This window comes from Schistocerca nitens, chromosome 1 (genome assembly GCF_023898315.1).
Source record: "Schistocerca nitens isolate TAMUIC-IGC-003100 chromosome 1, iqSchNite1.1, whole genome shotgun sequence".
NCBI lineage: Eukaryota > Metazoa > Arthropoda > Insecta > Orthoptera > Acrididae > Schistocerca > Schistocerca nitens.
Window position 1 is genome coordinate 142,414,268 of NC_064614.1, and position 25,830 is coordinate 142,440,097.

General features: G+C 46.2%; 1 protein-coding gene across 1 annotated transcript in view; it reads left to right on the plus strand.

Annotated features, from left to right (window-relative positions):
- Positions 1-25,830, plus strand: part of LOC126243474 (forkhead box protein O) — a 717,094-nt gene that overhangs the window by 598,598 nt on the left and 92,666 nt on the right. The window contains exon 3 of the mRNA XM_049948166.1: positions 3,140-3,974. Within this exon, the coding sequence (XP_049804123.1) occupies positions 3,140-3,970 (831 nt within the window). The 3' untranslated portion in view covers positions 3,971-3,974. The remainder of the gene's footprint in view (positions 1-3,139; positions 3,975-25,830) is intronic.

Consider the following 25,830-nt stretch of genomic DNA (forward strand, 5'->3'; position numbering starts at 1 on the left):
GAAGAGTCATTTTAACCGTCTACTGGGATGCCCATTGTGTCCTCTTTTGTAATTATTTGGAAGATCAGCGTACGACAAACAGTGCCTACTACTCAGATATGCCGATGAGCAGAGTAAAGCCAGCAGTGAGAGAAAAACGTGGAGGATCTCAAAGAAAAGCCGCGATGGTGCTGCATCACGATGTTAGCTCTCCCACCTCCCAGCTGACCCAAGAAAACATTGACGAAATGATTTCGGAGACACTACCTGATCCTCCCTAAAGGCCAGATTCGGCTCTTTCGGATTTTCATTTTTTCGGTCCACAAAAGGAGGTAGTACGTGGAAAAAAAGTTCAGCAACAACCAAGAGGTCAAAGAATTTGTTGGAAAGTGATTCAAACAACAATATAAAGACTTCCTTCGACCAGACATAAAAAAGGTAGTTCATCGTTGGAACACACGTCATAATATTGGTGGGGATTATGTTCAGAAGTAGTGAAAACCTCATTTTGTAAAATTACACAGTTTTTTCTATGCCAATTTGTCTCTAATTACTGAATGTCCCTCGCACTGCGGACGGTTTCGGTGGTTCTAGACTTTCGAAGAGCTGTAAAATATAGTTTCCTGGCTACACCTTTTCAATTCAGTCACATGTGACCAGCTGTGTGATTGGATTGAAGATTTCCTTGCAAACAGAACACAACATGTGATACTTAACGGGCACAAGTCTTCAGTTGTAAAATTAGCTTCCGGTTTACCCCAAGGTAGTGTTGTAAGACCTTTACTTCTCCCAATATATACAAGACATCGGAAGGAACATGAGGCTTTTTGATGATGATGCTGTTGTATGCAGAGAAGACCGCAGCGCTTGGACATTGTATCGAAATGCAGGGACACCTGCAGAGTATCGAGTCTTGGTGCACGAAGTGGCAACTGACTCTCACCATAAACAAACGTAACATATTGTTAGTAGACAGACAGAAAGACACTTTATCATTACACGATGCAGTGACCGCAAGCAGTTACGTCTGCAAAATGTTTAGGAGTATATGTAAGGAGCGATTTGAAGCCAAACAGAGATTCATTGGAAGGGCCCTCAGGAAATGTAGTCCGTCAACAAAGGAGGTAGCTACCAAGACTTAGATCCGACCAATACATGAATATTGCTCATGAGTTTGGGATTTGTACTAGATAGAAGGTAGAAGAAATACAGAAGATGCAAAACAGATCAGCGGGTTTCGTTACAGGCTTATTTTGTGAACGTGAAGCCACCTGTAGCCAATTGCAGCGGCAGACGGTACGAGAGAGGCCTTCTGCATCTCTGTTTGGTTTACTATTAAAATTCCAAGAGCGTATGTCTCTAGAAATGTCAACCAATATGTTGATTGCTTCCCTCTACGTATACCTCGCGAGAAGACCGTGAAGGTAAAATGGAGCTCACACACATTCGACTAGAACACGAGAGGAGGGAAGCGTCAGTGACACAGTAACTACCCTTCGCCATTGAACGGACTACCGATGTAGATGTACATGGTCGTCCTGTGCCCTGCTGCTAGGGGGGAGGTTGGTCATTTATAATCCTCCTAAATGAGACGTGGAGGGAAACGACTAGCTGGCTGAAAGAGATTTTGATTTTCCACAGTGAGTAGTGATTTTCAACATCCGGTAGAAAGTAGTTCTTGATGATAGGAACCAACACCATTTAGAGAAGGGCTGTAACCTCGAACAGGAACTGGCCAGTGCAAATGCCAACATACTTTTCCCGATTAAGAGTGGCTGAAAGGTGTGAATGTTAAATAATTCCGTGCAGCGCTTTTGGAGCCCGCGAAATGGGGAGTCAACCAACGGCCGATAAAGGACTAGAAGGAAATGCATGTAGGCCACTGCACAGGGCGTAGTTGTGTGTTGCCATTGCCTTGTTCTGTGTTGTATGCTTACTGTTTTAGCACCAGCGGGCGAAAAGGAAGTCGTGTCCAACCCCCCCCCCACCTCCCCCCACCCCCCATCCAATAGCTGTGACGCTAATACCTTGTAACGACGGCACAAGCATTCATAGCGGTCCCAGTTCGACGAGAAAGCGAGTGGATCAGTTTGCTCATCTATGAGATGTCCAACCAGGCCTGTCGCTGATGACTGGATTTGTCAGAGCTATGGTTCACTCGCTGTTGCAAACAGTCCCAGAAATTTTGTATAGGATGAAGACCAGGTGATTTAGCGGACCAGTAAAAGTGCCACAGACTGCTCGAATGTTCGTCAGGAAAGGCATGTGTGCGTGCAGTCCTGTGAACACGGCCATTCTTACCTTGGAGTGTCGACGGCATACTCGCCAAGAAGCTGTAGAATTACGGGCAACAGTCGGTCACCGTGAATAGGAAAAACACACAGGAAGGATGGTCTGCTGTACACCTTCCACACACTGTGGGTTAAACGCCTCAGTGACTGTCAATCCAGTGGACGCTTTGTCAGTACAAAAGAGGCAAAATCGTAACTCTTCAAACCACATCATACATCTACATTCCGTTGCTGTGCAGTTTGGGGGTTCTTTGCCCAATTTAATACGTCGAGCTTTATATGCGCACTCGTGAGTAATGTCGTTTCCCGAGGTACAGGACTCCAACTGTCCAGTGGCTGAAATCTCTTTAGAAATGTTTGATTTATAATGTTTGAGACGGAGCTGCTTTCACTGACAGCATAATTCCTGTCTGCGACAAAACTGAGGACGCGTGATCCCCTGGTTCCTGCCGGTTACGATCTTTTTACGAGCAGTGTTCTTACGCAGTGTTAAAAGGCTGCGACTGGTACATAATTCGTTGCAGACACGTTCTACAGTCTGCTTTCGTACACGATCTAATTGGGCCACTTTCTTCGCGGAGTGACTTACGGCGCGCCCTGAATGATACCTCCTTTCTGTCTCTCGACGTCGAGCTGACTTTTTGCGGTGGTTGCGTGCAACCTACTGGCACTCACACTGCTGGCGATGGCCCCGTGACCGCTCGGTACCACTTCTGTGCAACGCCACAAAGCGGCCACTGCCCTGACTAATACGATACTTTACTGTAGACAACAGCATCATCAGCGCAGCACCTACTAGCCCAGTCGTTTGTGTTCTGTGAGACCTCAGTGTTGCAGCGTGAGGCTAGAGCGGCGGCCGGTGTTCGCAGGTGGAGGCGCTGCGGAACGGCCTGGCGGCGGCGGACGCGACGCCCTCGCCCTCCAGCTCTGTGTCGGAGGGCCTCGACCTGTTCCCCGACTCTCCGCTGCACGCCGGCTTCCAGCTGAGCCCCGACTTCCGGCCGCGCGCCTCCAGCAACGCCTCCTCGTGCGGCGGCCGGCTGTCGCCCATCCCCTCCGTGCTCGGCATGGAGCACGAGTGGGGCCCTGAGCCTCCGCAGCAGCAGCAGCCGCCGCCCCCGCAGTCGCAGCAGCAGCCGCCCCCGCAGTACGGCCTGGAGCAGCTGGCGGGTAACCTGGCCGAGAGCATGAAGTTGCACCACGAGACGGCGCAGGCGCAGGGGCAGCCCTTCCTGTTCCAGAACGCGCCGCCCCCCTACCAGCCGCCGCCCCCGCCGCCGCCGCCCTACCTGGGGGCGGCGGCTGCCGGCGCCGGGCCGTACGGCGCGTGTCGTCTGTCGCCGTCGTACGAACCCGAGTCGCCGCCGGCGCCGCCCCCGCCGCAGCCCGCCCCCCAGCCCAGCGGGCCGTCCACCATGATGGGGCAGCTGATGGGCGCCCTCAACAACTCGACGCTGCTCGACGACCTCAACCTGAACATCGAGACGCTGCAAGGCGGCTTCGACTGCAACGTCGACGAGGTGATCAAGCACGAGCTCAGCATGGACGGCAGCCTCGACTTCAACTTCAGCCAGCACCACCACCACCAGGCGATGGTGGCGGGCGGCGCCGCGATGACCGCCTCCGACGCCGTCCACCAGCAGCACGCCGCCCCCCAGGGCGCCGCGCCCTACGCCACCGGGCCCTCCTGGGTGCACTAGCAGGGTGAGTACCCCACACGCTCTGCGTCTACACTCGTCCGCGTTTCCAGAAGACAACTGCGAGGGAACTACGAGACGTGCACAAAACACGCCATACAAATCGCTGAACAGAGCATCTCCCCAGTTCGTAAGTCACTTGCCAGGTGTTCAATACGGGCAGCATTTATGACGCCACAAACGTCAATACGTGCGAACAAATAATTGAAGTCGCTGACAATACCGCAGGAAGGCACTAAGGCTACGTACTTTGGAAATATGTTCGTGGGGTTGTCTAAATGCTGGCGTGAACTAATTAGATTTTGCGATACGGAGCAGATGGTGTGGCATGCCTGCCTCCCTATAGCACCTTTGTCAAGGCGAGAATTATGAATCGATACTTGTAGTGATGTTCTATCCATTCATCCACATTATTAGTCGCTATCCCGGTTGCCTGTCTAACGGCCTTCAGGGACAGAAAAAATTTGATTATCAGTATTTCGCTTAATCGCTGAACGGATTTAACAATCTAAAACGCCGTCATAATCTATTCACTAAAAGGTAAAATCATACGTTAAAAGTTTAACAAAGTCATATAACTATTACAGTTACAAACTGTTCGTTCGTCTTGGTTCAAATGGTTCAAATGGCTCTGAGCACTATGGGACTCAACTGCTGCGGTCATAAGTCCCCTAGAACTTAGAACTACTTAAACCTAACTAACCTAAGGAGAACACACACATCCATGCACGAGGCAGGATTCGAACCTGCGACCGTAGCGGTCGCGCGGTTCCAGACTGTAGCGCCAGAACCGCTCGGCCACCAGCGGCCGGCTGTTCGTCTTGGGGAAGCGCAAATACCCGGATTTTTTCATCCAGTGTTTGAGACCGACAGCACTTAACTACTGCCAACAAACTTGATAGATAATTAAAAATCTTCAAGAAACTTTTCTCGCTGACATCTCCCACAAGATAATTAAAGGAAAAAAGTTCATTGCTTAGTACATTTATTATCTTCGTGCATTACAACTGCAGCATCAAGCATGAAGTTTCGAGTTATCACTTCTCCAGTACTACCTCTTTCCTGAACAAATTTTGTGGTCGGTATCCACATATACAACTGAATGTAACTGCAAAATTATATCGTTGTCCCACTTACAGTTCAGGTGATAAGACGTCATAAACTTTGAGATGCGCGTGAAGAGCTAGCTTCTGCTTGATACGGAATGCAAATTATGCACACTACATTTATCCATTGTTTGGTAATGAGTGCACTTAGCTACTTCCAGCAAATTCTGAGGATAATTTCTTACATTGCCTATATAATTTCACTCTCACATGCATACAATCAAATGTTTAATACATTATTTCATTTGTAAAGTAATCATATGTTTCGAGCTGTTTTATACGTAGAAATCCGGTTCTTTACAGAATCAGGGTTTGCTGGTACTTGTTTATTTTCTGCATGGCTTGTAGTCTTTGCGCAGTCGTCTTCTGAAACGCGGCGGCACTTGTGAATGACCCTGTACGTCTGTATTCCGCAAAGTCCCTTAAGATATTTTTCCCTGTTCCATTCATGAACGGCGCATGCGAAGAGTAATTTAACTGTCAAGTTCCATATGACATCTAATTTCTCGGGACTTCCGAGAGCAGGAAAAAGATCTCCGCTAATATCCCAAACAAAATGTAGCACGTAAGTAAATTTTAGATTAAAATAAACTACTGTTTTTAAAATCACAAATGGTAAACAATAGCTAATGTTCGAACGAATAAAACACGTATTTTGGTGTATGCTTTATGAAACCAATAATATTAATACATCAGTGAGACGTTAGCGCCTTGTTTCTACCTTTTGTATATTTCGTTTGGTGTCGATCAGTTCCCATAATAAGCTATGCTCAAAGTTCGTATACTTCCTCTCTTTCGTCGTAATTTCTTCCACAGTCGAGAATCCACTTTAACAGCTGCAAGTTGCAGAGAATTCAGTCAGTATTCTTCAACCTGTTTCCAATAATAAAGTATAATACTTACCAACCTGTGTGTTATTAAAATGTACTTTCAGTGTCATGTCTTTACGCTGTCTCGGCGTTCTAATCAGATTCGAATTTCGCTAACTGAAAATATTCTTGTAGTCAATGATGAAAATGTTCTTAGCAGCCCGTCATTTACATGTAGATTTTCCAAAATGGCTCTAAGCACTATGGGACTTAACTTCTGAGGTCATCAGTCCCCTAGACTTAGAACTACTTAAATCTAACTAACCTAAGGACAACACACACATCCATGCCCGAGACAGGACTCGAACCTGCGACCGTAGCAGCAGCGCTGTTCCGAACTGAAGTGCCTACAACCGCTCGGCCACAGCGGCCGGCTAGATTTTACAAGTCATTGACGTCCATACAAACAGAATTCAATACTGATGACTTGCAAACTACGACAGCTCGATGCATTCCACTCAGCCTTCAAGACGTCATATACTAAACCAAATGTTCGGTGGAGGTAACGTAACCAAGGGTTTCACGGGACTTGGCAGAGAACATGACGGAAGTAGACCCAAACCGTGCGTAGCTCTGGCTAGTGCAGCCAGACGTCTCGATTTCTGCGGCATGTCCCGATATTCAGTGGCGTCGCGGCGCAGTTCGCGGGTACCATATGTCCCGACTTCGTGGCACTGCAGAATACTGTATAATGCGTATATAGTACGGGGTACCCTCCACCATGCACCGTGTGTTGCCTTGCGGAGTACGTAGATATATACGTAGATTCACTTAAAAATGGTCGAGTACATAAAAATTCCGAAAAGACGTTGTGAACGTGTCGATGGCGGTAACCGAGAAAGTTAAACATTGCCAGAAGTCGCGATCAGCCGATGGACTAAAGAGGCACGCCTCAGTGCGTGCCCAGACTGTACGTTTCGGACACAGTCAGCCGCATCGCCTCCGTTGTTTTCTTGCCGTTACGCCACTGTTTTCTGAACAGTGCCTTGAAGCTGGATCTGGAAAGAGCAGCTCTGGCCAATTCGGGCTTTGTGTCCTCGAAATCAGAAGTGTCTTAGGGGTTGCACGAACATAGGCGTCGTGGGAGTTTTAGTTTTTAGGTACAACGAAGATGATTAAAGGCATCTCTGGAAATAGATGTAATAGACAGGGCAGTAATAACCTGCCTGCGGAGTACTATGTAGCAATGAAACTCTGACACCAGTACATACAACCAAAGGGAAAGCGAAAATATTTCTTTCGTCGGTTTTCTACAGAGGCTTTCGCAGTGTACAACGTTGCCTGACATTGGCTATCTGACTTCCACCAGTTCTTCAGTCGTTCATTTTCGTGACAACTAAGCGACAAAGGCATTTTAGATGAATTATGATTAGTTATATAGTTATATTTAGCTAGATTAAATAGTGTTCAGCACTCTGTTTAACAACTCACAACACTTTCTGGGGGGAAAAACCATAGTTTTGAAGGTCAGCGAGTGAATTTTCATGCAATTACATTTGTATAAGACGCAACAACATTCTGTGATACAATCATAACCGTTTTCGGCCTGCATTGCTATTGGTCGTGGGCGGCTTTTCGTGAGCAAAAAGCTCATGGCATACGCTGCCAAACTCACTGTAGGCCGAAACCAGTTATCACTGTGTCATAGAATGCGATTGTGTGTCATACTTCACTACGCCTCACAGCCTTTGCTTTTATAGCAACTCAGATAAATAGGAAGATACTATGATCCACCGTAGATTTCAAACAATTTGCGAAAATAAACGGGGTAAAGAAACAGTACAAAATATAGAAAAAACAAAAATGTTGAAAAAATGATTGAGTGTCGAAAACGAATTCGGTGATTTTCATCGGCAAAAAAAGTTATTAAAATGTACCTATCACTGTTATGTGCATAGCATACAGGTTTCAACCAATGAGACTCAAATGCACCACTCATTATGTCACAACATACGGCTGCTTCATATACGTACACGATTTTACAGTGTACCGATTATTGGATCTGAAGATGGTCTGTGGGGGTAGTGGGGGTCGCATACGTCTAATTTTCTTAATCTATCAATTATCCAAAAATTTCTGAAACGCTGTTATTATCCAGAATCACTGATGGTACTTTTTATGTAGGACCTGCCTACTGTCGAACATGATGCATCGTGTAAGTTGTTCACTCTTAGCAACTCAACAGCATGCTTAATTTCACTAGAATGAGTCAACGAATTTTGCATAATAGCGGGCAAAGTAGTTAGATTGGCCGCCAGGCAGTTTGACAAAAATTGACAAGGACACATGGCGAAAGCTTTAAGTAACGAACCATGTTTATCACCGGTTAAGAAAGATAGTCTTTGTTTATCACAGTTGTAACACACAACTATTTTGTCGTTCTTTTTTTGTGTCGGTAGGACGAATTAAGTTAATCTGCAGACCGTTGATAGAACTGGTAATAACACAGCTCTCCAGTCCCCTTGTTGTCGATCGGAGATTAATCACAGGAAACAAAAAAGAGCTATGTCTTTCGGATATTCATGTAAGACGAAGTCTCACTCAAACCTTGGTCAGCTTGGAAACCTACGTGGACGTCTCTCGAAATTTGAAATTATCAGCTGTAAAAAAAGTCGTTATTAAAGATTTTCGTCTTTTTTGGGTTCATCTTCACAGATTAAAAATATTACTGCAACAATTTCTTTGAAGTACCCCTTTCTGTGCGGATGAGTTGATTGTTTTTATACCACTTAGTTATCAGAGGTGCACAATAGTAAACGTTTCCTGGAAACAATTTGGGGGGATTTGCGTTGACAAGAGCGGAGCAGCTTCAGGAAGCTGTTGGTACAGACGCAAGCTGCGTGTAGGATTTAGGTCTCTCTGGCGTAGCGCCCCTTTGCGTGGCAATTACCACCGCAAGCGTCCGAAGCCAGCAAACTGCAGTGCCGTCGATGAGGTCTGCCGTCCTTAATTGGTCGCTGCCTCAGCAGGAGGTGCGTGGCTACTGTGAACGATGGTTTCTCTTTTAGGAAAGAAGGTGGTGTTTTAAGATAAATATAGCCGGAACTAATACAACAGAAGGACGCTGTGCAGAAAAGTATCGGGCATCTGGAGAGCTGTAGTATAAAAATTTGCTTCGTTCAGAGGAAGCAACGTATTACTGCAGCATAACCGAAGCTTGTTGCAAAATTACTGTGATTAAACAGAAAACTGGAACCTTGACATACAGGAAGCTACCGAAAACAGACTTTTTATATATTTACAGTTTTTTACGTGTCATGTTGTTCTCTCTGTTCTCTGTTACCGTGTTTTGTATTGGCGTAACCGAACACTGGGACTGTTCTCGTTTTCCTAGAGGCTGGTGACGTGGAAACCCTGCAAGGGTGGCTGGGTGTTACCGTTCATGGCATCTCTATGCTACATGCAATTTTCTTCGTGGGCAGTGATCTTTCTTGGTTTGAAACGGAAATACGTTTTGGTTTTCAACGACCTCTCGAAGTAAAGGTCGTTGGAGACGGAACACCACTTCAGTTTGACAATAGTGAGAGACGTGAGGGCCTTGTCGAAGGAACCATTATAGTAGTGGCCACGAACTTATTACGGAAACTACAGAAAATGCATATCATAAAGGGTCATTCGAGGTTTGGAATTCGGTTTCCCAAAAAGCAAAATCTCTCGCTTCCCTCGTTTTCTATCATTCAGATCTGCAACTCGTGCCCTTTTCCAGAAAATTCCTATGGAGACAGTGTCCTAATCTCAGACTTTCCCACCCTGGCTCTGCAGAGGTAGGACTAAGTACATGATACAAAAAAGAGTCATCTGGCTGTAGATACTGAAGTTCGACACTATCGATCAGACTTAGGACGTGCCTCGCTTTTGGAAGGAGTTTGCAAAGAGCGAGTTCAAGCCTAATGTTCTGGAGCCACTAGAGTAGTAATTTTGGAGATCAGCGTGTTCAGACAGACACAAAGTTTTTAGAAACAGTCTTATTGTAATCTTTTACACTCCCTTAAACACCTGCAGTCAGTTTTACGCAAATATTTTCAATGTACAGATATGACAGTTTTACAGTTTTATTATCAGTACACGCAACAGTGACCCATTCGATATAACTTTAGAAAACAACAGGAAACATTTCCACGCTGATACACAGTGCTAAATACGCATCAACAGATACAATTAATAATTAATATTTGCTACGCAAAAGAATGCTGACGGAATAACTGAGTACACATTTGGTCTACAGTGATTTAGATTTTTCATGGTTTTCCCCAAGTACATGCAGTTTTTAAAAAAAAGTCATAACGGCGGATTTAATAGCTACATAATGTAACCATTCGCTTTTTCAGTGTGATACTGTTTATTGTACCATCAGCTAGTTTTCGTGGTACTGCAGATTCATGATAAGATCATCTTGCAAGAACATCTAAGATGAGCCAACAGTGGCTCGGAAACTAGTTAATGGTCAATAAATCGTACCAAATTCAAGCAGCGACTGTTTGGATTTTACAGCTACATAATCCGCTAATTTAAATCACAGTGTTAGTTCGTCAGCTAAATGGATATAATGAATCCATAGTTGTTTCACGTGACACTAAAGAACAGTGACAGATATGTATTTTGTATGAATAAAAGTTCGTCAACTGTGTGTATTTCGGTTTTCTACGTTTTTATTTGCGATACCTATTTCTGAGCAAAAGTCGTGAATATGGATCTTTCACTCAGAAATACTTATCGGAAACAAAAATCGGGAAACCGAAGGACAGAGTCTAATAATCTCTTACTCATTATATAGCGGGTGACCCACAACTACACCGACAACAATTCGGAGTTGTCCAGTGATATCTTCTGAGTATTCTGGTATGAGGGACCCGTGGGTCGTTGCAGATAAATTACCTCTTCTACCGGTGTTGCATTGCAAATACCTACACAACAGTGCAAATGCCGACGGTATGCACGGAGAGTCTTGTTTGGAAATAAACTTGGCCCATTCACTCACGGTGCCCGCTGTTGACAACAGAAGGGCGTGCTGTACCCTTGTTTCCAAAGTTAACATTCAGTCTCGGGTTTGTTTTTACGACATAGTTGAACGTTAACAGTCATACACAGTATAACGATGAAGAGTTGGCCGATATGCACCTCGCGAATGGGTTCACCAAATGGAAAAATGCCACGACAACGATATGCTCAGCTGTTACCGCATCGACGGCAGCCACGTCACAGTAGCTTTGCATCTGTAAATAGTCGCTCACGAATAACTCCGTCCTTTCGTGTCACTACGCTTTTGGAAGTTGCACATTACAGGCTTTTTCATTGTTGTGAAAGTATTTCCACAGCAACAAAGATAATTCTGGTAACAAAGCCGAATGAATCATAACTACGAGCACATTATTACTTTGTACCGAGCCACAAGAGACCATAGGTCCCTCGTACCAAAATACTCAGAAAAAGCCCCTGAATAATCTCCAAAATTTTGTCGGTGGAGTTCTGGTTCGCAATGTACATACAGGAGTTGGACAACCATTATGGAAACGCCGCGGGAAATGCACGCTTGGACATAATTGCAGGTGCTAGTCAAGCCTGCAGGTTGTGCTGTTGATGACAGTACGTTGCAAGGGTCAGCCGAGGTCAGAACATTGATCCGTGCGGTTGTACATTCTGTTGGAACGAAGTCAGTTCGAACACGGGCAAATAGTTGAAGCTCGTATCGGAAGCGCTTCCTTAACAAAGGTAACCCATGCGTTTAATGTTTCAAGACGCGTCCCTCAATGATTAAGGAAGTCGTTTGGTCGTGTGAGTCTTTTTTTAACACTGTTTCCATCTTCTGGCTGAGTTTAGTAGAGTAAAAAGTGGAAGGGGTTCGATTATGATTTGGGCAATCAAGTCGTGGTATTCCATAGGTTCCATGGTCGCATTGCTGCCAAGGATCGTATGACCATTTTGGATGATCATGTCAGGCTAGTGTACAACATTTGTTCTCCAATGGTGACGCTGTGTTCTCACACGGCAAGGCCCTTGTTCACACACGTCACGTCGTCTGGGACTGGTTTTGCAAGTTCGTCGATGAACTGTTGCATATACCCTGGCCGCCACAGTCACCAGATCTCAACATTACTGAGCCTTTGTGGTCTGCGTTGAAGAGAAGGTAGCGTGATCGCTATCCAACTTCATCACAGTTAAATGAACTTGCCACTGTTTTTGAGACAGAGTAGTGAAAGATTGACTTGGAAACCATCGATTCCGAGACGACTGGAAGCTGTTTCGATTGCAAACGATTTACCTAGATTGTTGGGTTGGGTTGTTTGGGAGAAGAGACCAAACAGCGAGGTAATCGATCTCATCGGATGAAGGGAAGGACGCGGAAGGAAGTCAGCCGCGCCCTTTCAAAGGAACCATCCCGGCATTTGCCTGGAGCGATTTAGGGAAATCATGGAAAACGTAAATCAGGTTGGCCGAACGATGGATTGAACTGTCGTCCTGCCGAATTCGAGTCCAGTGCGCTAACCATTGCGCCACATCGTTTGGTTTACCTAGATTGTATTAGGCATGGTAATGTGTTGTGTTTTTTGGTATTTCAATATTTTGTTCTTCCCCTCCATATTGCCACCACCCAATTTGCTTCCATGTCAACGTACACCAACTGATCAATTGAAGATGTCAACTTGATGTCGATGAACTTGATGTACTTGAACCTTTTGTTGCTGTATTTTCTTTCTTCGACCAGTGCTGTAGCCCCAGTCACAATTTTTCTGTCTTACTGTACAACTCGTGCTGGAGAAACTATTGTATTTGAACTTTGCGAAGAAAGAGAACTTCGAACACTTCGCTCGAAAACACTAAAAGAACCGTAACGCTCCACTACGGTAATTCAACATTTGTAGGGAATGCATACCACAGATGATCCTTCGAAACTTAAATTCAGCCTAGTGCTATCGGCATTAGGGCTCCGCGTTTGGATCGACGTGCAGTGCCAGGTTATATAAGCGAAAGCCCCGTCCGCCATCCGTGCGTTTACTGTCGCTGCCGGGTGTTGAACCGAGCAGCAACAGGTGCCGCATCCTCCTCCCGGCCAACTCCCGCCGTCTCGCTTCGCCACGCCCACTTCATTATAAACTCTCGGCAAGTCCCTCCAAATTGTCAGGCCTTTACATTTTATATTGAGTTTCCCGCCGTAACAAATCAGATTACCGCCGCGCCCGCTGTCTCCAGACTGGCAGGTCCTTGCCGACACAACTTCTCCTTTTTTTTCCCCCACAGCCCCGCTCTTTCTTTTCCCTCGCTCTGTCCTCAGGTCTCTGGCCTCCCAAGATGTACGAAAGTTTGTTCTTTTGAATGTCGGCAGTGAGTAACGAGGTTAGCGGTCGCCGGTAATGAAGACATTAGCAAGCATAATGGTGGCTGCTACTCGCCCTCTGAAGACGACGAACTGTCGCCGCGACACTCCGACGGGCCGAGTGCCCCTAATCTGTCTTGTAATGGGGCAGTGGTCTTCTTCTGCAGCGAGAGGGCTCATTAATACACTGAACTGCCAAAGAAACTGGAATAGCCATACGTATTCAACACGGCAGAATACGGCGCTGCGGTCGACAACGCCTATATAAGACAAGTGTCTGGCGTAGTTGTTAGATCGGTTACTGCTGCTACAGTGGCAGGATATCAAGATTTAAGTGAGTTTGAAAGTGGTATTATAGTCGTCGCACATCTCAGAGATAGCGATATAGTGGGGATTTTTCCATATGACAGTTTCACGAGTGTATCGTGAATATCAGGAATCCCATAAATCATCAAATCTCCACCATCGCTGCAGCTGGAAAAAGATCCTGCAAGACCAAGACCAGGACCAACGACGACTAAAGAGAATCTTTCAACGTGACAGAAATGCAACCTTCCGCAAATTGCTGCAGATATCGATTCTGGGCCATCAACAAGTGTCAGCGTGCGAACCATTAAACGAAACATCATGGATACTGGCTTTCACAGTCGAAGGCCCACTCGTGTACTGTTGATGACCGCACCACACCAAGGTTTACGGCTTGCATGGGCCCGTCAGCACCCAAATTGCACTGTTGATCACAGGAAACATGTTGCCTGGTCGGACGAACCTCGTTTCAAATTGCCTCGAGCGGATGGACGTGTACGGGTATGGAGACAAGCTCACCAATGAAGGACTATTCAAGCCGTTGGAGGCTCTATAACGGTGTGGGGCGTGTGCAGCTGGTGTAATATGGTACCCGTGACACGTCCAGAAACGAATCTGACAGATGATACCTACGTAAGCGTCTTGTCTGATCACCTGCATCCATTCATGTCCATTGTGCATTCCGACGGACTTGGGCTATTCCAGCAGGACAATGAGACGCCCCACACGTCCAGAATTTCTACAGAGTGGCTCCAGGAACACTCTTCTGAGTTAAAACACTTTCGCTGGCCACCAAACTCCCCAGACACGAACATTGTTGAGCACATCTGTGCTGTTCAGAAGAGATCTCCACCCCCTCGAACTCTTACGGATTTATGGACAGCTCTGCACGATTCATGGTGTCAGTTCCCTCCAGCACTGCTTCAGATGTTAGTCGAGTCCATGTCACGTCTAATTCCTCATAATATCGTTCCATTGTTACATTAAAACTGGCAAGTGTAGTTCGAAAGATGATAAAAGATTACGTTCATGTACATAGAAAATCGTTTGTGGAAAAGCTGTCCTCGCGTGCATTCGTACGTTTGTTAAAGAACAGACGACGTTGCTGTTATTTCCGCTGACAAGGCTGAATATGACCTGCTGCATTAGCTGAAAGAGAAGCTGAAGATACAGCATTGTGCACTGTGACCCTTAGAATATTGAGAACACTAGAGCGACTGAAACAGTATTTGTTGGAAAATAGAGAAGTGATGTACGCTTGGATATGGAAAGGAGAATAATTCTGCTCCTAAGTCAAGACAATTTGAAATGATTTTCCTAGACCTTCGTATAATAAGGAAACGGAAATCTCGAAACAACTTTAACCTGTTATTGCAGTCACTCAATATCCGTAGTGCAATATAGCTATAGTGCGCCAAGAACAATTTTCTGTCATCTTAATACCTTGCTAATGATTAGAAAGATCGTTGAAGGGAGCATAAACAGTACTTACGTGGTGTTCTGGGCATGTGCACTGTGGGAAGTCCTCCCGACGTCGTCTTGAGGCAAGCCATGTTCTTTATTAATCACTTGACGTCAAGGATAACCAGGATATTCTGCGTGACGTTCACGTTTTGTAACTTTTTCCAAGGGCTTTCCTGGTGGAGCTATAAATCGGACTGTTTCTTTATTTTTCTATCGGAACAAACTCTTTCGTTTTCGTCTCGAATGACCCTGAACTTATTCTTTCTTTTAGCTATTAGTGACAACAGAAAGATGGACAAACAAGGCGGCCACTGTTTGTGGCCGATTCATCGGAAAAATCGCACAGAAAATCACAAACGTTTTCAGATTCCAGTAGTGATGTTTCATTTCGTACTAAACACAATACACAGAAATAAGTAACAATTGTAACAGTTAACACCTGAAGGTGCAGCAAGACTGACGTGAAGCTTATAAAATAACTTGCTCCACCTATAAGTCATTCTACGTATGGAGAAACTTCGAAAGTAGATATAAAGAACACACAAATGCCGTCAAACTTGTATGCCACTCAAAAGTCGCCATCTTCAGGTTTGTCTCTCAGAACTACAAATTACAGTGTGAAATTTTGAAATGGTACAACTATGGAACCACATTATTGACGTTCAACAATGAACAATGACAAGTACTCACGGTGGCCATATTCCCATAATGAAGATGGACAATTCGGAGTCCCAGCTTTCGGGAAGTTATTCACGTAATAGTCAGACCACAAAGTGGGTTGTCATAATAAAATGAGTACACCCAAAAAGATGCTTGTCAAAATCTACAAGGCATCACTGGCTCATAGCAGGCCTAGAAAAAGCAGTGATGGTACAAATAATTAATGGGACACTGCAATCAACTGGGATGAAATACCTAAAAATTAACTAATCTCAGGGAAAGTACTATAAGTACACGGGAAATATCATCCAAAAACACTCTATAATGGAACCGAATCGTCGAGAACGGAAGAAATCTGAAAATAGGTTACCAGAGAACACCCCGAAAATATATGGAATCAAAATAGGGAAAGATAAAGGAAGTGTGCCACTTTGAATATTGGGAAAAATGGTCAGCCAAATGCTCTGGACTAGCAGATAACATAAATGGAGTCAGAAAAATGGAAATAGTGTTCCACTTATCAAGGAGCACGCACACTAAAACATCCTTATCTGTTAATAGTAAGTTTAGGCTTTACGATGTGGTGGATAATACCAGGTGGTCTTATGTCTCACAATACTTCGCCATAAACACAGCCAAACAGTTGTATAAGTTAGAGAAGAAAGAAAGAAGAGTAATTCGAAAAATGTGAATTAAAAATATGAAAGTGGGTTTTAGAAATTGAGACGTAATAAGGAGACATGTGAAGAAATCGGGAATATAATAGGTAGAATTAGAAAGCGAAGTATTAGGTTTTTTAGTCTCTTAAAAAGGATACATAACAAGAGGCCGTTAAAAAGTATTTAAATTCTTCGACCAAAATCCAAACCACCGAATTTCTTTGTTTATAGAAGAAAAGAAAGAGGTATATGAGATGGTGGTAACAGACAAACTGTTAGAAACAGACATGAATTCGGGGAGAAGGTGCAAAAGTCAAGATTTTTGAGTGGGAAATACAGAATTAGAGAGGAGCATCGTGGGCAAAAGAAAGTAAGAGAACAGCCGAGAGCAAAATGAAGAAGTACTGGGAAGCTAAAACGAAAAAAAAAAAAAGAAAAGAACATGATGCCGCAATCAGGTATTTTACGTGGCTCTCACTTGGCAAAAACTGAATAGCTATGACAGCAGCAACAACAACAACAATAATAATAATAATAGTAATAATAGTGGTTAATTTGTGGCAATGTATAATGGAAGTGCAGTAAGGAATCGTGATGAAATGAACATTTATTTGTAGATAAATTCTTTTAATTTAATTTGTGGTAAGGTGTTATGGGAACAAACTGCAGAGGACATCGGTCCCTAAGCTTACACACTATTTAATCTAACTTAAACTAACGACGACACACACACACACACACACACACACACACACACACACACCCCAGAGGGAGGACTCGAACCTCCGACGGGGGGAGCCGCGCGGATCGTTACAAGACGCCCTAGACCGCGCGGCTACCGCGTGCGGCATATAAATTCTTTGCCATGTAGCAGGGAAATTATACCTGCGGAGAATAATAAATACTGTATTTGTATTGCTTTTGGTGCATCAGCAAAGAGCAGTTATGGTCCGTGTAGGTGGAATAAGTTTGTGTTGCCTCTCTTCGTACGTGCTGTGTTGCAGACTGATACATTTCTTTCGATATTAGAAGTGATTCGTCAATAAGAGCTCAGGATTATCGTTTGTTACTGTACATTGCAGAATTAAGTTTACTTTTTTTCTAAGTGGAGCCGCTACTACGCCTTCAACGGCGACTGAAGAAACATCATGCAAGTGTATGGTGGAAGATGAGGGGAAAAATAACGAGACTCGAATGCTGTGCGGGCAGAGACTTGTGGTCAACCGCCTCAAACGGTTGTGGTGAACGCCACTGCCCTACGGCTAGCGCGCTCTTACGCACTGGGTTCGATTTGGTGTGTGTGTGTGTGTGTGTGGTGAGGAGAGCCGGGGACGGTGTCGGCGAGTGTATGTGGGTGTTTTGTGACTAGGGTAACAGGTCGCCTTTAGATTAGCGGCCCACGTTGGCACGTTGGTTTGGTGGGATGGCGGGGACTGGTGGGGGGGGGGAGAGTATGGAGGGGGAGAGGTAGGGAGTGGTGGCCGCTGCTGTTATTCCGGCGACGCTTCAATTACGGGCTGTGGGGGCCGTGGCGGCCCGTCTGCGGCTAATGGAACAGACGCCGGCACAAAGAGCGCGAGACGCGAAAAAGCGCCTCCTTCAAGACGCCGGCTGCCTGGCTGGGAAAAACTGAAAAGCAAATTGCCGAAGCCATCTTTGCGGGTAATTAATGGCCGGCATGTAGGTGGCAAGTGCGCTCCATCAATCAGCTCCGGCGTGACGTCACGGCCGCTCCGTTCCTCTCCGATTCCTTGTGCGCAGTGTACACCGATCTATGTCTGCTGCTCCTCGCTGACCGACTGCCTCGTTACAGGTTGAAAGCTGTTGCGGCTGACTTGCGTCACTAATCTACACTGGTGTCCGAGGTTAAAGCAACAAACTGATATTTCCCCGTCCTGTGTCCAATTCACGATGTAATGATACAAACTGTCAACGAATGTCGATATGATCGTGTTCTGCACTGAAGATGGCATTCTGATCGACGGACAACCACGCCAGCAATGACGTCAGGGCACCTGTCAACCTGGGTTGTGTTTGCAGGGTAGTCCCACATCCACAGTCGCTGTGTGCATAGTCACAGACGGTGCAGTATGGCACAGAGAAGACGCCTACACTCTCTCTGCTGTGGAGACCCGTAGGAAGAATGGAAACAGGAGAGTCACAAAATTATGTGGCCTGATGGCTTAACGTGAATCATTCTGTCGTTTCTCGGATGAGGCGACAGTTTAGAGAGACCGAGGACAGGCCCGACCATGTGTGCCGTCAGAAAGAGTGGACCGTTCTTTGGCTGTAAGGGCACAACGTTACCGCCTTATTTCTGCAGACCCCACAGCATCCCCTTGATGTGTCGTATCGAGGCAAACGGTGTACAGAAGGCTTCAGGAGAGTGGCCTTTATTGTTGGAGACCTGCTGACTGTTTACATCTGGCGTGTCTTCACAGAAGGGAACGTCTAGTGTGGAGCTGTCAACATCCCACCTGGACTGTCGAACAGTGGGCAAATGTTCCTTTCACAGATGAGTGGATTCGCATCTGGAGGAACGTGGAACACGAGTTTGGGACCCAAACATTTTGGAAAGAGACCGACATCGAGAAGGCTCCCTAATGGTATGGGCAGGGATTATGTTGACGACTCGATCACCTCTTCATGAAATTGTACGGGTGGTACAGCAAGATTTAACTGCTGCCAGGTACCGTGAGGAGATCTTGGGTTCCCATGCGCGGTTGTTACCATTTGTATTGATGGACGATAATGCTCGATCTCATAGAGCACGGGTGGGTGATGTTTCTTTTGGAGACGAAAGTTACTGCACGCATGGCGAGGCCTGCTTGGTCTCCCGATCTGAATCTCATAGGGCATGTCTGGACTGCAATAGGGAGACGAACTGCATCACGTCAGCACCCACCAACCACTTTCCAAGACTTGCGAGCAGCTCTGCCGGAAGAACAGCTATTATTGCCTCAACATGAGATCGATGACATCATTCACAGCATGTCCCGTCGTTGACAGTCCTGTATCGGTGCCAGAGGTGGTCACACCCCATCCTGAGCAGATTAACCAGTTGTCAGAATGTGTGTGAAAATGACTATCACCTGTTTATATTGTTTTGTGCAAAATATACGGAACTTTGCAAAATTTCCTTTTGTTGATTTAATTTTGGACACCAGTGCAAGTAAGGTTGCAATTCGAGCTCTAGAGTTCAAGTTTTTATTTATTTCTTCCCGTGTGAGCCACTGCTGTAACGGGCCGACAATAAAAATTACCTGGAAACACACAACACGATGAAGCAGCTGTGTGACATAAACGAAAATTGACATGCGAGTTTCTACATATAAAAGACGTCTCACTCCAGGCGCAAAAAGAGTGTCGCTGGTAGTGCAACTAAGAGCACGCAGATCGGGTTTGCTTTAATTACACGCTTTAATGGTCTTCAGCGTTAGTTACCTTTACGATTTGACATGCTGAATTGATGTTAGTCAAGAAGCCTTTAAGGCGGCAAAGACACCCTTATTAACACCTCACTGAGTTTCAACGAGGTCGTGTAATAGGGCTACGAGAAGGTGGATGTTCATTCTGCGATACTGCAGAAATACTTGGCAGGAATGATTGTTAGCAGCGGTGGTCACGAAGAGAAGACCGGGTTCCGGACGACCATCTGGCACTACCGAGAGTGTTCGTCGTATGGCTCTGGCACATAGTACTGCCATTTGCAGCAGTAATTTGAGCATAGTTGGCACCATAGTAACACAACGAACTGTTACAAATCGGTTACTTCAAGGGCAGCTCCGAGCCAGACGAAGGGAAGGGTAGGTGAGTACGTGACGAAAAATGTGAAGGAGCGTCACGGGTGCATTTGGCTATGTTCGGGGAAGTCTGGGGCAGGCTTTTATCAAGCCTTGAATATCAGGTTGTTGTTGATTATGATGATGATGATTCATCTGATTTTATAATCCACGTACTACACCGAGCAATGGTTAATAGTCTCTACCGTCACTTAGAAGGAGCACTGTCCAGACAACATGATTTCGATTTTTTCATGGTTTCTCCAATCCACCTCCATCCTTTACCTCGTTTCTTCTTATCCTCCTCCTCCCTCTATCTAATCTTCTGTCCATCTTTCCTCACGCCTCCCCCTAGGAATCTTACCCATTTCTGTCACCATCTTCCCCATCCCCAACCTCCTTTTTCATTTCGCCGTACGTACCATTTCGCCGTACGTATCCTGTACCACATCGCCATATTACTCCTCCTCGTCGTCTTACTACGGCTGCTGCTCGTACTACTACTATTTCTCCTCTTCTGCGCCGGCCGCCGTGACCGAGGGGTTCTAGGCGCTTCAGTCCGGAACCGCATTGCTGCTACGGTCGCAGGTTCGAATCCTGCCTCGGGCATGGATGTGTGTGATGTCCTTAGGATGGTTAGGTTTAAGTAGTTCCAAGTCTAGGGGACTGATGACCTCAGATGTTAAGTCCCATAGTGCTTAGAGCCATTTGAACCATCCTCTTCTGCCTACTCTTTCTTTCCTTCCGTCTGTTCTTACTCGTCCTCCTCTCCTTCTACTGTACAGTACCTTTTTTCCTTTTTCATACTGTTCTTTTTTCTCCTTCCTTTCGGTCCTTAACCCTTCGGTCCTTAACCCTTCCTCTTGCCACTTCCACCTATTCTTACTCTTCCTCCTCCCCTTCTGCTGTACCGCACCTTTTGTCCTTCTTCATACGGTTCGTTTTTATCTTCCCTTTTGGTCCTTCGCTTTTTTCTCTTCCCTTTCGGTCCTTCGCCCTTCCTCTTGCCACTGATTGAGTTGGCCCAACACTTAACACTGTGGGCGAAAAATCCTTGTCCAGTTATCTCGTCTTACGTTCTGTGTTTCCTCATAATCATTTCGGCCGACTGCAGGGGTTTTTTCGTCTAGAGCACTGGCAGAATTCTTGTCCCATCGTCGTCCAATTAGAAATTGTGTTTCGTCTCTGTGTGAACTCAGTCACGACGAGACATTGGAAGCTAACTCTCTCCTCCTGAGAATTCTTTTCCTTCTAAATACATCTTCTGATTTTTCCCCCTGTGTCTTCCTCTTCCTGCTCCTCCACCCCTCGCGACTGTACGCGAAGAGACTTGTCAGAGGTGGTCGTAACACTTTAACGCGGCTGCGAGCAGAGTGCCTAGAGTGATGGCCCTCGGACGGTAGCGTGCCGACTGGCCTCGCGGCCGGATACCTGCGGGCCGGAGGGGCGCCCCGCAATCGCCGGCGTCGCCGACGTCGACGTCTCCACCGGCGCCGGCGCCCCTTTATCTGGCAGTGCGGCGCGCGCCGCCCCGAGTATTTCACGACGTTTCCAGTCGGCCGGAGGCAGACGCATTCTGCGATCGCGACAGCCCGGGGGAGGGGGCGGGGGCGGGCGAGGTCGCAAATGGCCGAGTGGGGGCGGGGGCGGAGGCGGCCGGCGATAGCGGAACCCGCTGACTGATGCGCCAGCAAACTTGGCCGCTATCGGCACTAAGTGCCGCTTCGGAAACTGGCCGCGCCCGCCGCCTTTACGAGCCAAACTTGGGATTTATGCCGCAGATATCGGCGGTGCTCGCGAGGTAATTATTTCCGGGCCCTCCGACCCGTCCGGTACACGAGTGTAGGGCGCTTTGTGCTGCGCCGCCGCCGCCGCCGCGGTGGTGAGTAGCGTGTGCGTGCCTGTGTGTGTGTGTGTGTGTGTGTGTGTGTGTGTGTGTGTGTGTGGGTAAGTGTTGGAAGGGGTTCCATGATGGTGGCAGATTCAGATTAATTTTCCACTGCTTGAATGTCAGACCCTTCCGACTACTCTTTCTCTCCGACGTGAAAGTGTAGGTGTTGTCTGTCAATTCAGGCAACGATTTCAGTAGAACGGCAGATTATAAAAATGAGCCCCTATTCTAGTTTGGTAGAAACCTGGCGACCTTAGCTAACTAGAAAGCTCTCTGCTACTGCTGCTCAGTTACAGCAGGCATTGTGCAGTTCTGGGCAAGTACATTACGAATGCATCGGAGGATACAAAGAGATGCTATGGATCCACTTTAATACCACTATACACGTACGGGCACAAATGGATCTCAATGGGACAACTAAAATGCACGTGACTAGTGTGTCCTGAACTCTTCGCCCTCTAAATAGTTAAACCAACTTTACCAATGAAGCAAATGGGGGAGCTGTTCTTGGAAACACTCTTGCATCATCCTGTTGTGTGACATTTCGAATTTAAGATATCATTAACTTGCTAGCCGCCTTGGCCATAAATATTTCAATGTTTGCCAATTCACTTTCTCAGTGGGAAAGCACACATGACTGTGACAGTGTTATAGAACCGTAGCTGAAGAGGCGCACGCTTGTGGTTGTGAGTAGTGACGGCCACTGAAATCATAGTCTCTGCTCTCGGTGTCATCAAGTGATTGCCATGTCAACATCCACAGTCTTTACTGGACGTAGCCTTACTTTATATGGCGTTTCTCCTATTACGTGAATCGGGATACGTCGTAGGGCTGTAACGCGAGAGCCGAACCACAGCATAGCTTCGTATTTTTCGCATTATGAAACTTAGAGGAATACACAAAGTATTTAGGCCTACACAGTTTCCACTAACAATTTTTTGGCTTTCGGTCGTTGCTTTTCTTATCGAGGGTGAAGTGTACTGCTACCTTGTTCTGTTTATTTCAGCGTGTAGGATGAAGTCCCAGTAAAGAAGCTAGATTAAAGAAGATGACATATCTCGCAGGTGTCATCCGAGATACATTTGTAATTAGAAAGTTTATTATGTTTTTGAAGACACTTTATAATCGTTCTTTCATTGTTAAATTACACTGACTCAGAAAATGTCATGGGATAGGCATCTAATGCCGGGTGGGGTCTCCTACGGCCCTGCGGACTGCAGTGAGACACCGTGGAAGTAGGCTTAGAAGTTCTTGGTACTCCTCTGGAAGCAGCTGACCCAAATCGTTTGCAGAGCGGCACCCAATTCTGACCTGTTCGTGGGTGCATCATCCATGGCTCGGAGCCTGCGTTCCATGACATCCCAGATATGCTCTACGGGATTCAAATCCGGGCTCCGAGGTGGCCACCTCGGTCTTCGGACCTCCCCTGGAACCATTCCTGGGCGACGTGGGAGCGATGTGGCGGCACGTTATCATCTCGAAACACCGCAGAACCGCCAGGGAGTTTGAAGGCCAAAAATGTATGGAGATTATTTCCGGGCAGCTTAGCATTCCGCGGACCATTCAGAGCCCTTCCAGAACAACTAGGGAGCCCATTCAATACCAGGAAAACGCACCCCAGACCATGACAGAAATACCACCACCTTGAACAACCCTTTCTTGGCAGGCGGGATCTATCTTTTCATGTGATCTGCGTCAGACAGGGCGTTTCACCGGCATGGTGGAGTTGAAATCATGATTAATGTGGTCATATCATGTTACGCCATTGTCCCAGGACCCATCCGTGGTGATTGGCAACAAATGCAACCCGCTGTGCCCGACGAAGTTAGGTGAACAGAGGTATCCGTGTGCAGCACCGGCTCCCATATCCCACGGAAACTGTGTTCTTACGTGTTGTCCACTGCGATAAATGTCTAGCATGTCCTGTGTCGAATTGTGCCTTGATCTCTTGTTCTGATCCCCATCTGTCTCTGTTGACGATCCGTCTCGGATGTCGCCGGTCACGGTCATCGGGGATGGCTGGACGGCCGGTAGTTGGTCTGTTGTGGACTGTGAAGCCCTCATTTAGCCACTCTCGATACACCCTGGACAGGTTGATGTGTGGAGCTGAATTCCTGCACCAATGCCGAAATCGCAATTCCTATTCGTCAGGCGCCCATAACCATATCCCGTTCGAACGGCGTCAGCTCTCGACAAGTTTGCATGTTTCACAAATCACTTCCACAGCCACTTTACAGAAGGTCTCCTGTACAACTGTAGCTGGCATTGGGAGGGGGGAGGGTGCGTATACAGCACGCCTGCACCAATTGTGTCCCACTATCTCACGACTAAGACACCCAGTTGCTGTTCCTCTTTCACCTCGACAGTCATATTATTAGCGGTTAAGTTTTTATAGGGGAAAGATATGATACCAGAACTACAACAAAATAGGTAATATGGAAAAGAAATCAAAATTTCTATGTTAATCTCTTAGTATTCACTAAGAACTACCTCAAAAAGTATTTATCTTAGTGGAATACCGTCAGTTCGTTCGCAGAATAAACAGAAACTTGTTTAATCTGATATCAGTTATGGGTGTCTCTCCTTCGAGTCGTCAGGTGTGATTTCTCTGGTATTTCGGCAGATATTTGCAATTTCGTTTTTGCATTGTGTAGTTGGAGTAGACCCAAACTAGTACTGCATGTCACGTGTTTCTTGCGACGACGTGTCTAATTGGAAAGCGTCGGTTCGTTTCCCTTTACAAACGAAATGTGTTTTAAACCGGAATTTTACGTGTTGTACAAGATTATTGTAGTGCGATACTCGTCTTATCGGTATGTATTAACAACGACAGTAAGACAAGAAGTCGCTTGGTTGACTTTGTTGAGAAGAATGAACTTGTGGAATCTTAATAAAACAATTTTATTTAAAAAGCTTTAAGAGTTTTCACATAAAAATTCGGAGGCATTACTTTTCATCGTGATCTCGTACATTATGAAATGCTAAACTTCACTGATGATAGGTTTGATTAAACTTTCTTTATGCACCATAAACGGAATGGAAAATTAGTCAAGTTCATATTTTTCATTTCCACTTCATCTCCACTTGTTAAAAGCTGTTTTGAAATGTAAGGAAACTGAACGGGAGATACCGTTCTCAGACTCACAGCTTAACGCGTAATTCGAGGTCCACACAGCTCGTCCGCCGTTCTGCATTTAGAATGTGACTTTGAGTGTTACAGTACAGCTCTTACTCTCGATTTTAGTTTGACTTAGAGGAATCGGGGCAGCGTAAGTCGGCAAATACCTCCGTTCTGCAGAAGCTCCGAAATTTGAGTCTCATTGCAATTGCAATAACCTATAGAAGTTGGTAAAAAGCTCACTCGGTGTCAGTATTCACCCAATACTTACAGTTTCTTTTTTCTTCTCTTTCTTCCTGGAATGGCTTCGCCGAAGGAAGGGAAAAAAAATTGTTTCCGCACCGCGATTAAAATTCTGGGAAGTGGAGGCGAGAAATATTGGATCGGGGGTTGCAAGCCGGGAGTAAGATCAGACGGGTCAAGTTCGCGGCGCGCGCACCCCCGCCCCCCACCCCTCCCCTCCCCGCATGAATAACTTGTTCCATCAAATTCTCATCAAGGCGGCTGCGCCAAGGAGAACCTCGGCCGGGCGTTGGGCGTCCGCTGTGAGTTTTTCCTCCCCCACAAATTAATTACTTGCTGTAAGTCTGTGAATATTCGCCGGCGCTTGTAAACACATCGTTTAATTCACACTTTCACGCGTGGTTGGGCTCCGCCGGCCGCCGCACAGATTGATCGCCAAATGCGCCGGCAGCG